Source organism: Vigna angularis, chromosome 1, assembly GCF_016808095.1.
Source record: "Vigna angularis cultivar LongXiaoDou No.4 chromosome 1, ASM1680809v1, whole genome shotgun sequence".
Taxonomy (NCBI): Eukaryota; Viridiplantae; Streptophyta; class Magnoliopsida; order Fabales; family Fabaceae; genus Vigna; species Vigna angularis.
In genome coordinates this window covers 58749807-58762428 of record NC_068970.1, presented here as the reverse complement: position 1 = coordinate 58762428, position 12622 = coordinate 58749807, and the positions used below count along the sequence as shown (strand labels likewise).

Here is a 12622-nt window from a genome sequence, read left to right as displayed (position 1 = left end):
CTTTAAAAAAGCTTAAATATGACTATACTTTCTCTAATATACCTATTTTATTGTTTTTCTTGCTAAACTTTTTTGGCTATTATTAGTTTAATCACTTGCCTTTGAGCGATTATATGATAAATAAAACATTACACTCACCTCTTGCTGTGTTATATGTTACAGTAATAAAAATAGTAAAATTTACTTTATATGGACTAAACACACACACACACACATATATATATATATATATATATATATTTAAGGACCAAAATAATAAAATTACTCTATTATAATAAACAATCAAATATTTTAAGAAACAATATTTGTTATCTTCATGATTTTTTAAAATATTATATCATTTATGCATACATATTTTTTATTTAAATCAATTAGGTAATTGATTCATTAATTTGATTGGCTGATCTAATTTTCAAAATAAAAGTTTTATTTTTATTAATATGTTGAAAACTAAAAATAAAATCTCAAATTATAGAGAAAATAGAAAAGAAACATTGTATTGTTAAGAAACAAAAGATATATGTAAACATTAATATAAAATAATATCTTTATAAATGTATTTACAGATATATTTTTTAGAAATATGTAAATTATAATATAGATAATAACATATTGCCTTTTATAATTTTTTTTATGTATTTTTCATTTTTTCATTCTTATATATTACTCAATCTCATTCATTTATAAAATATATTCATTATAATAAATGGTTGTTATTCTGACAAAAAGTTACAACTTTTTTATTCTATAATTATAATATTAAAAATTCAATTAATACAACTTTTTTATAACCATAATATTAATATTATTTATTTTAATAATTAATATTTGAATATTATTGTAAAAAAAAGTGTTGATATAACATCAGTTATAAATTCTCTTACTACATAGAATAGTTTGAGGGGGTATATGCTTAAGCCCTCCGTAAACCCTAGTATATATAACTTGTAGTTTTTTTTTTCTCTTTCTTCCTTCTCTTTCTTTTGGTTTATTCAAATTCAAAATCCTCAGTTTGCAGCCGTCCTTCTACTCCAGGTTCCACTTTACCCCAATTTTTGTTCATTAATTCATTCGTCAACATTTCCTTCTCTTTTTCAGTCGAGGCCTTTAGTGTGTTTTATTTGTATTGACACTGTTGCGATTTAGCACTTACGAATTTCAATTAAGAAAGAAGGAATTTGAAGTTCAGGAAAATCTTTAGTTTAACCAATTATTTATTATTGTTTCTGTCATTTTTGTTGTGTACGTTGCGAAGAAGTGGTTACTTGTGAGCACTTAAATTTCGTAGCAAGGAAATGAGGAAGAAAGTGGACGAGCGAATCAGAACTCTAATTGAAAATGGCGTTAGAACAAGGCATAGGTCCATGTTCGTCATCATTGGTGACAAGTCTCGTGACCAGGTCTTTTTGTTGTAGCCTTATAGTGATATGCTTCCTAGGATTGGAACCCTTTGGAAACTTTATTTGAATGCTAACTGCAGTGACTCTTCTGCGTGCAGATTGTTAATCTTCATTACATGCTTAGCAAGGCGCAGATTAAGTCCAGGCCAACCGTATTGTGGTGCTACAAGGACAAACTAGAACTGAGCAGGTTCTGGATACAATCAATAAAACTGTCTTCTGTGAATAAACTTTGATATGCTGTTGTCTTGGTTGGTTAGAGTTGCTTCTGAATGAGGTTTGTTTGAGCTTGATTAAGATGATTGATCATAAATGTCCTAATGCAGTCACAAGAAAAAGCGCAGCAAGCAGATTAAAAAGTTGATGCAGAGGGGTCTTTATGATCCAGATAAAGGTGATTCATTTGAATTGTTTGTGGCAAGTGGGGGATTAACATATTGTTTATATAAGGAGTCGGAAAGAATTCTTGGTAATACCTTTGGAATGTGTGTACTTCAGGTATCATATATTTCCTTGTAGCTCATTTTCTTTTGCTGTTTTTCTTTCTGAGCTGTCTTTTTCTTTCCTTTCTCTACAATGATTTTTTTTTTTGCATCATCTTTCTCTTTAGGATTTTGAGGCATTGACACCTAATCTTCTAGCAAGAACAATGGAGACAGTGCAGGGAGGCGGGTTGGTTGTTCTGCTGCTACGCTCTCTATCCTCGCTGACAAGTCTGTACACCATGGTCATGGTATGAAAGTAGATTCATAAGAATTGATATTCTAGTTTTTCTTTTTAAATTTCCAATTCATTTGGTTAAGTATATGTGTTCTTTCAAGATATAGTTGTACTCCCTTCTTTTGCTGATATTCCTGTCCAGGGCTTTAGATCTGAGATATTCATTTTTGTTTGTTCTTGTCTGCATTTTCATCTATTGGAGTTCATATGCTTTCATGAATCATTACACTCTCTTCATGCCTATCCTTTTACTAAAAGAAGGATATCGGTCATTATTTGATGCTATTCTTTTATCTGATTAGTAATAATTTTCTTGATATATCTGCAACCTTCTCAATTGGCAAGGAAGTATTTTTTGACGGCAACAAACCAAAATACATCAATCAATTATAGGTCGTGGGTTGGTGCACTTGTTAACAAAAAGTAATGTATTTACAACTAATATTTTCTGATAAAAAAAGATAGCATAATCCTATATGTTTGATTGGGGCTTTACTAAAATAAATATAGTGTATGTTAAGGAGGCAAGGCTGGTACTTACCATGCTGCTTTTCTGTTAGAAGTCTCATTAAATTCAGCTTTCTTGTGGATCACTGCTTGCAGGATGTCCATGATAGATTTCGAACTGAATCCCACTCTGAGGCTGCTGGGCGCTTTAATGAACGGTTCTTATTGTCTCTAGCATCTTGCAAGGCATGCGTAGTCATGGATGATGAACTAAATGTTTTACCAATTTCATCTCACATAAGGTCTATTTCCCCGGTTCCCGCTAAAGAGGTACTTCTATTATTATGTATTAAACAAAATATTTCTTTGCACTTTTTTTTTTCATTGGGGTTTCTGGATTGTTTGGGTTTTGATGTGTTGGAGATCCCATATTTCTAGTCCAAGTTAGATCCTCTAACACACCCTTCATGCCAAGGACTAGATGAGCATGAGACTAGATATTTGTGGGTGGTCCAATAGAGCCCTGATATTGGGTAACATAGTTGGTTTCAACAAACCTCATCAAGATAGGTCCTTGATAAACTCAGATACTATTTTAAAAAGTGAACTTTTAAGTGTAACTTAACCTTATAAAATCAACATGTAGAGTAAGGTTTGCATATACTTGTATACTCTAATTTGCATATACTTATATACTCTAATATGACCATATCTCCTGTTAATGTGGGGTATCCAATATATTGCATGAAGGACTTTCTTTTAATGTTAGCATAAGTGCAAAACAAATAGTTATTTTCTTTAAATATTCTCACATGTTTTAATTCTTAGTTTAAACTTGCAATGTTTCTTGATCGATTTTTTGTGTGAAGATTATGGTGCAAACAGGTCCTTCTCTTCCTCAAGAATCTGTCTGATAGAGTTCATATAAGTTTTGCTTTTTAATATATGATAGAGATGCCTCGGAATCTTAGTGATAGTTTTGAAGCATTTGATAACTGTGAATATTGAAGATATTTGTACTTGTAAACGTGGTGGAGAGTGATAGTACATGGAGGAAGATGGAACATGGAAGAGACTAGGGAGAGCGATTATATAATAGGGTGATCTGTATAGCACAGCCTCCCTATGTGTGTGTACATATGTGTGTGTGTGATATATAAATACTAATATACTACTGGTTATAGGATAAGGATACAGTGCAATACTGTATAAAGTACATCTAGGCCGCACATACTTTCAACAATACTAATTAATTTTTATTATTGATCTTCCTTCGGGATGCAGTATTCCTCATTTGTAATGATGGTTTGTAGTTTTGCATTTAGTAAATTTTGGTTCGTGTTATTTTTAAAACATTATCGTCATAATTTCCGGAGTGCATCAGTTGTTATCAACAACCTTTTGCATATCAAATACCATGAAAATTATTTATAGTAAATTTTGCACTGGAATGCTATAACATTCTTACTTGTTGAAAATACTATTCTAATAAATTTTGAAGTTATTATTTTGTATTATGTAGTGTAGTTTTGCATACTTTTTTACATTTTCCAAACTTTTGTCTTGTTGTCTTGATATCTGAAATATCCTATTTTTTTTCTAATTGTAGTGTATGAACGCAATTTTTTAAGTAATATTACCAAAGCTATTTAAACTATATTGTAGGATTTTTATTCTTCTATATTTCTTGGCATCCAAGCTTGATGGTTGTTTCTTTAAATTTTGATGGGTTTCAATAGCTAATATGTAAGTCTCTGAATTGGTGCTGTAGGACTCTGAAGAACTCTCAGAAGCAGAACTGGAGCTGAAAAACCTTAAAGAACAACTAAATGAAGATTTCCCTGTTGGTCCATTGATTAGGAAGTGTTGCACGATGGACCAGGTCGAATGTTTTACCTTAACTCATTTTCTTCTTACCAAAGAAATTAGTTTTTGGGTGGTGGATGTCAGCAAGTTTATATATGATTTTTGTATATAGGGAAAGGCTGTTGTGACATTTCTGGATGCAATTTTAGACAAGACACTACGTAGTACTGTTGCTTTATTGGCTGCTCGTGGCCGTGGGAAATCAGCTGCTCTTGGTTTATCAATTGCTGGAGCTGTAGCTGTGGGGTACTGTTCCATCAGACATAGATATATTTATTTGGATAGTTACAACAAATTTTTGAGTAACTTACAAGAAAATTATCTGTAGGTATTCAAATATCTTTGTGACTGCGCCTAGCCCTGAAAATTTGAAAACCTTGTTTGATTTTGTATGCAAAGGTTTTGATGCTCTTGACTACAAGGTACTGGTTTTCTCCCTTGTTGATGGCTACAACTATTATTGGTTAATTAGTATGACTTTTAGTTGCAAAAGTTCTAAAGATGGCAACTTGGTTATTAAGTAAGCATAAGTTCCAAAGATGGCAACTGGGCTGTTAGTTTTGGTAATTAAGTGATCACTAGCATTTATTTATTTTTATTTGTGGTTCATTTCCCATCTAAATCATTACCTATAGTGCATATTTGGATTGATTTATCTGAACAAAATTGATTTTAAAAAATGGTCACCCAGTACACGAGCTTAAAAAGTGAAGTACACTAAAGTTGCCTTACTAAACATACCAGCTTTTATTCTTAAATAATGTTTTTTAATCAGAATTTAATCTTTTCCAAAATATACTCTAAGAGGGCTACTGTTTCCACTGACAATAGGAACATATAGATTTTGATGTGGTGAAAAGTGTGAATCCCGAGTTCAAGAAAGCTACTGTAAGGATCAATATTTATAAGCACCACAGACAGACAATTCAGGTCAGGTCGTTGATCCCTCTGTATTAATACTGTTAATGGAACTTTCTGTTGCCGTGTAGTTACAATCAAATGTAATTCTGGACTTATTTTTCATCTTCATTTTTTTTTCATTCAGTATATACTGCCAAATGAGCATGAAAAGCTTTCACAAGTTGAGTTGTTGGTTGTTGATGAAGCAGCCGCTATTCCACTTCCAGTGGTGAAGTCTTTGTTGGGCCCTTATCTGGTCTTTCTGTCTTCTACTGTTAATGGGTATGAATAATGTTTGTTTTTGGTGAAATATTCCATCAAATGCAATTTTTTTCTAAACAATTATCAATCCATTCGTTAGTCAATTTTATGTCTCAGTTAATGGACCTTAACTTATAACATGGCTTAATTGCTGACTCTTTTTGGTAATTCATTGGAAGTTATGAAGGTACTGGACGCTCTTTATCGCTCAAACTTTTGCAGCAATTGGAAGAGCGAAGTCATGTGTCTGCTAAGAGCACAAAGGACACTGGTACTTACACCTCAGACTTTTAGAATTCAATTTAAATGTAAATAAATATCGTGCATGTCATTAGTTTTTTTAATGAAAACAATCTAAGTTGATTGTGGAATAGAGATAATTGGTTTTCACTGATTAATATCTTTTTCAAGGTATGTGTGCATTAATGTTGACTTGATGTATCAGGTCGTCTTTTTAAGAAAATAGAATTGAGTGAATCCATCAGATATGCTTCTGGGGATCCCATTGAAAGCTGGCTTAACAATCTACTTTGCTTAGATGTTTCAAATGCCATCCCTAATCTTAGCAGGTTAGATCAAAGCACATTTCATATTTCCTTTGAAAGTGAGACCATTTTTTCAATCTCCATTTATTGTTTTTCTCTTGAAAACAGGTTACCACCACCCAGTGAGTGTGATTTATACTATGTTAATCGGGATACTCTTTTCTCTTACCACAGAGATAGTGAATTATTTTTGCAGGTAAAATCAGGTATCTGATTTTGTAGGGTGGCTTGTGGTTGATATTTTCATGTGTTTAAATTCTGTTCTAAAAATATTTTATTATTGCAGCGAATGATGGCTTTATATGTTGCATCTCATTACAAGAATTCTCCCAATGATTTGCAACTAATGGCAGATGCTCCAGCGCACCACTTATTTGTACTACTTGGTAAACTTGATTTTCTTTCTATGTATTCTTCTTTTGTTCCTCGTCTTAATTAACATGACTTGAATTAGTCTTATAATAGTATTTGTATGACAGGGCCTGTTGATGAATCAAAGAATCAACTTCCTGATATTCTGTGTGTCATTCAGGTTTGCATATTTGATCAACCAATTTTTCTGCTCTATTTTTGCATTGGACCTGTCTCATTGGCTCTCATGGCTTGGCTTCCCTTCTGTGTTTTGACAGAACCTCTTATTTCCATTTTTCTTATCACTTGGTCATTATAATGTGTTCTGATACCAGTTCACCTTATCTTTTCCCGCTGCTTGATTATGATAAGTAAAATTGTTGATTTATTTCTTGTTATATGTCCAATTATGGAGCTACAAGCATTTATCACTGTAGAAACTGTTATTTTGATACTGATATAATCTTCAGCGGGGACACTAGCTTGTATTGGTTTATAATGCTTGAAGCTTTGGGTTCTTTGTTTAAATATTGATGTTTGGTAGAATGTATCAGTTTTTTAATCATATATGTGAAGTTTCTGTATATGCATCTTCTGTTTTTTCCTTTTTACCTTCATGCTTTATCATTACACTCAAAATATTGGGCTGCTGTATTTCAACTTTCTGTTGGTTGCAAGATTTCTTTGTTCAACTAAATTTTACTTTGTTTGCTTTAAATTTGTTATTAATTATGGTTATACTATAGAGGGTTGCACTTATTATCCCTCTTCTGCTTGTCTTTTCTGTGACTTGAATTTTCCATAAATTTGATTCACAGGTTTCCCTTGAGGGACAGATTTCTCGTAAGTCAGCTATCCAAAGTTTGAGTGATGGTCATCAACCTTTTGGAGATCAAATACCATGGAAATTCTGTGAGCAATTCCGAGACACAGTTTTCCCCTCACTTTCAGGTGCTCGTATTGTACGCATAGCGACACACCCAAGTGCCATGAGGGTAAATTTTATACTCTGTTCTGCCATATGTTTAATACAGATTCCTCCAAAGTTGTAACATCTTTCCTTAATTTCAGCTTGGATATGGTTCACAAGCAGTTGAACTTTTAGTTCGGTGAGTGCATGGCTGATTTCTTGTTTAAATTGGAGTAATGTTCATTTTATGCTTTTATTTTTTACTGAAGGTTCTGTGAACATTCAATTTGTCAAAAGTTTTTAATTTAGTATCTTATTTTGTTTGGGTGGAGTCACGGTTCAACGGTTTGATAGAAAATATCTCTGATATTTATGTGTATAGTCAATTATTTCTCTAAACTAGGTTCTAATATAGGTTCAAACCCTCGTGTAATCAGTTTTTATAATAATAGTGATTCAGCATATTCTCTCAATGCATCTTGTATTTTCTAGTTCTAGTTTTAAGATGATATCAAAATTAAAACTTTGCTTCATGATACATTGTAATTTTGTCTTTAGTCTTTTATGTGTGTCAAGATGTAATTTGCAGAACATCATCAATTAATCATTTTGTCACTGTCTGCAGTTACTATGAAGGACAACTCACTTCTATTTCTGAGATTGATGTTGAAGATGAAGGGAAGACTCCAAGTGTTAGAGTTACAGAAGCTGCAGAGAAAGTATGTTACCACTGAAAATCCCTTATTGAATTGGTTGAATTAGTTGTCTTCATTGAAGTCTCTGAAGATTAAGTATGCCAGTGGTATTGGAACTATCTAGGATTCCTTTTACTGTCTAGCTGATTGGCTCTGGCAGGATCGTGATTCAACTAGAAAAGATGAAAATTTTAGAAAAATGTCATTGGTATTAATTACACTAGTAGAAATACAGGCATTGTAGCACCTGTGTAACCATATTTTTACTATATTACTACCATTTATGATGTCTCTCTTGGAATGTATATTTCGATTGTACATGCTATTGTTTTTTTCCAAAGAAAGGCATAAATTTTCTTGCTTCTTTCAGTTGCTACATTTTGATTTCATAAATAAAGACATTATTTTGACAGTCCCTTACCGTCAAATGTTAGCACTTTATTAACTAGTTTCTTTTAGCTCTTAGATATTATTGATTGAATAATTTGAATACAGTCATAGTGCAGTTTGAGCAAGACTATATTTGATTTGTTATTTTATGTGCCTTTTAACTCCATTTTTATGCTTATCTTTTTCAAATACACTTTAGCCTTTTCATGATACCATTATGGAATATTGATTCAGGTTTCACTACTTGAAGAAAATATAAAACCTAGAACAGATCTACCTCATTTGCTTGTACATCTGCGTGAAAGGCGGCCAGAAAAGCTCCATTACATTGGTGTCTCCTTTGGGCTAACTTTGGACCTTTTTCGCTTTTGGAGGAAACATAAATTTGCTCCTTTCTACATTGGCCAGATTCCAGTTAAGCTTTACTTTTTCTGAATTTGTAAATAATACTGAATTTTATAAGTTATTAACATGTTTGTTCAATTTCATAGAATACTATTACTGGTGAGCACTCGTGCATGATCCTAAGACCCTTGAACAATGATGAAATTGAAGCTGATGGATCAAATCCGTTGGGTTTCTTTAGTCCATTTTACCAAGGTGGGTTTCTCTTCCTTTGCTGTTATGATGTATGTCTTTGATATTATAATCCATTTTTGTTAATGATTGACAATTTAGTTTGCCACTTGCAGATTTTAGACAAAGATTTACTAAACTTCTTGCTTCGACCTTTCGTGGCATGGAATACAAGCTTGCTTTGAGGTTAGGATCAAGAGTTTAGTGGTTCACTGTTCTAAATTCTTAGATGTATGTTGATATTTTGCTGTTCATTGAATTCTAACGAACTAAGGCTATGTATTATTGATAATTAATTAGATCATATGAGGAATAAGATTTTCGACAACCTTATTTGTTCATTTTGATAAAAGAAGTATTGGTAAATGAAAAGAAAAATATTATCTTAGACAAAAAAAAACACTTGAAACGAAAAGGAACTTGATATGTCAACGTCTTTTGCACACAAGCTCTTACCTTTATGAAGGTTAAGCGGAAAATAGTATTAAGGGAAATTAACACGAAAAGGTAATAGGAAAAAGTTATCAAAGATACAATGAATTTATTTTTTTTTTCACGACATTCCCTTTCAAGTTGTTAAATGAATATCAATTGTTTCCAAAGTTGTTATTAAGTTTTTGGAATCTTTTTATTGGGAGTCCATTGATGAATACATCTACGTCACTTGGATTCTTTGAGAGAATTTTAAAACTCTCGGCCATTAGACTTTCTTGAACACTGTAGGATATGCATCCCTGATTTATATATTTAATTTTCTAAATACTTATTATAACGATAATTTATCCAGCATAATAGATCCAAAAATCAATTTCAAGGACCAAGACCCTAAGGAAATCGCATCTGAAAAATATCTGCAGTCAATCGGAGAACATTTATCACCACATGATATGAAGCGTTTGGAGGCTTATGTTGACAACCTTGCTGACTTTCATCTGGTAAGAGCTCGAGTGTTGGATAATGATACTCTGATCAGTTTTCTGAATGGTTTCTTGATGATGACATGTCTAATGCTTTTCTGGTTATTGAAAACTGTTGTTCTTCAACTCCTTATGGTTCTCACTTGGTAAAATCCTAAACGGTTATTCATTGCTTTTTTTCATTTTTCAAAGCAAAAGTCCATCTTTCTCCTACCCACCTCCACCAAAAAAAGCCCTAGTTTTTTTTGCCTGCATAAAGGTTCAATGTGTACTTAAAATGCTAAGTACAAATAAATATATTTTTACCAATTGTTATTGTGGTTTAATGGTTGTTGAGTGAAGTGAGTATGATTTTTTTATTGGAGAAACTGGATTAATGTGAGTTTGCATGATATGTAAGATCATCAATATGTGAGAATTGTGATGACCAAATTAAATGGTATTCAAAATGGTTCAGTGTGGTGACTGATGTAAACCCAAATGCTGAAGTTGTGATATAACTATTCCAAACCTAGATCATTGAAATAACATAATTTGAATATCTGTTTAATAAATTTGGATCGTTTTTAAGTTTGATCTCGACCCCTTTTCTCTTTGACAGATCCTAGATTTGGTGCCAACCCTTACACGTCTGTACTTCCAACAAAAGTTCCCAGTTACATTGTCCTATGCTCAAGCTTCTGTGTTACTCTGCATTGGTCTGCAGAATCAGAACATTTCATACATTGAGGTCTGTTTATCGACTTAATAATTTGTTCAGTTGAAAATATTACGCACTCGGATGACTGGTTATCACTTGATGTCTTGTACGTCAAAGCAATAAAGGACAATCTAAAAGTTGAATCCTAATTAGTTAATTTATATGCAGTGTTGGTGTAATTTTTTTTATAGGCATCAAGTATGATATCTTTTGCTGCCACGTTATATTAATGAATAGGATGAATTATTGTTGAATGTCTATGCAAAAAGGTTTAACAATGTTCGTATAAATTAAATTCAAATTCTACTGTGAAATTTACCCAACAAAAACCTTATCTCACCGGGTAAGGTCGGTGACATGGGTCATGTGTTGAATTTTTCTGAAGTATGCTAAGTCATCTTTTGAAATTGAGCGTACGTTGTCAGTTTATCATGATACAAAATCAACGAGTCAATCTAAAATTTATTGTTCGATTTTGTTTTGAGGTTTGAGTTTTCCTGTTTCGGGGTCTACCCTCACTGGGGCGCTTCTCAATAAGATGGAATCACATTCTCATATATATATCTCTTTTGTTTAACAGGGACAAACAAATTTGGAAAGGCAAACAATATTGTCTCTATTTATAAAGGTTATGAAGAAGTTCTACAAATATCTAGATGGCCGTGCATCCAAGGAGATTGAATCAACCTTGCCAAGACTGAAAGAAGTAAGTTTCTTGATGACAATTTAAATTTTGTATTCCATGACATGGTGCTTTCACTAAAATCCACACAAGATTTTGGTTAGTGACTTTATAATTCTGCTGCTGTGTTTAGGAAAACAAATTCTAGTTTGTGCCTCCTTTTTAACATTCACTAATCTTGCACCACTTCTTTTTTGGTTTATGTTCTGTTTTGTCCATAGATTGTCATGGAACCTCACAGTGTCTCTCTGGACGAAGATCTCAACAATGCAGCTAAACAAGTCGAGGTATGTGTTCATCTTTTTTGTTTTCTTTTGTTGTAGATCTCTATTCCAAATCCCATCTTTGCTTTTTCACCTCCAGTTTTGGTGGCTCAAATCATGTTACATGTTTGTCATTGGACAGGATGACATGAAATCAAAAGCAGAATCACTCTTTACTCCTGAATTGTTCCAGCAGTATGCCATTGACGATGGAGACTCTGGCTTTCAGACTGTTTTACAAAATAATGATGGAAAAATACCCACCGGTGGTCTTATTAGCGTAAAATCCAGTAGGAGCGCAGTGAAGCCTGAAAAGGTGAAGGAAAGTGGCAAGAGTGACAAAAAGCGCAGTAAAGATAATCACAACCATAAATCAAGCAAAAAGAGAAGATCTTGAGTTAAATATGATAATAAAAACCATCCAAGAAAAAACTGACGATTTCAGGGAATTGTCCGTCCTTGAGTCAGAACGGCATACAAGGTCAAAGTGAACGTCCAAATCATGGGGATGAGAATCCACTGACAAGAAGCTCAGTTCATGTAATGGACTCCCCTGTGCATGGTTTGCTGTGGAGATCTTCATAAATTTCAAGTGCAGGATTATTTATAGTGGAACTAATCTTCAGTTTGTTTTTATTTTATGTTTTCATGGGAATTAGTGGGTATCACTACTGCATTACTATAAATTCGACGGCTGCAGAGAAATGTATTCATGATATAGTTTTAGTGGCCTTAGTTTTTGACGGCTTAAGAGGATTAGTCACAATCTCCAGTTTTGTCTTATTTTGTTTGGTTAACTACGTCCTGTGTGCACCATGCAACTTTCCAAGAAAATTTTATCTTACAGGAGACTGATTTCACGGTCCTGTGTTCAAAATGACGCATTTCAGATAATTATGTAGTGTTAAGACGAATGACATTTCAGATAGGTTTGAATTGACCCACTAACCTCTGGCCTTTTATTCTTTTACTTTTTAACGTTTTTCCAGATATTATTTT

General features: G+C 32.8%; 1 protein-coding gene across 2 annotated transcripts; it reads left to right on the top strand.

The window, feature by feature from the left end:
- The first annotated feature begins 900 nt into the window (after positions 1-900).
- On the top strand, positions 901-12500 carry LOC108345764 (RNA cytidine acetyltransferase 1). Of its 2 annotated transcripts, none has more exons than XM_017584508.2 (27): positions 901-1035; positions 1256-1400; positions 1499-1590; positions 1727-1898; positions 2011-2133; positions 2724-2897; positions 4339-4449; positions 4546-4679; positions 4762-4855; positions 5265-5363; positions 5479-5615; positions 5774-5865; positions 6040-6163; positions 6248-6335; positions 6426-6525; positions 6619-6671; positions 7309-7485; positions 7562-7599; positions 8026-8119; positions 8720-8899; positions 8977-9085; positions 9178-9247; positions 9849-9996; positions 10580-10708; positions 11259-11384; positions 11582-11647; positions 11766-12500. In XM_017584508.2, the coding sequence occupies exons 2-27, from the start codon at positions 1296-1298 to the stop codon at positions 12018-12020; spliced, it is 3090 nt and encodes a 1029-aa protein (XP_017439997.1). In that variant the 5' UTR covers positions 901-1035; positions 1256-1295; the 3' UTR covers positions 12021-12500. The 2 variants fall into 2 exon arrangements, with proteins under 2 accessions (XP_017439997.1, XP_017440003.1); XM_017584514.2 differs by having other exon boundaries at positions 908-1035; positions 1259-1400.
- Positions 12501-12622: the final 122 nt, after the last annotated feature.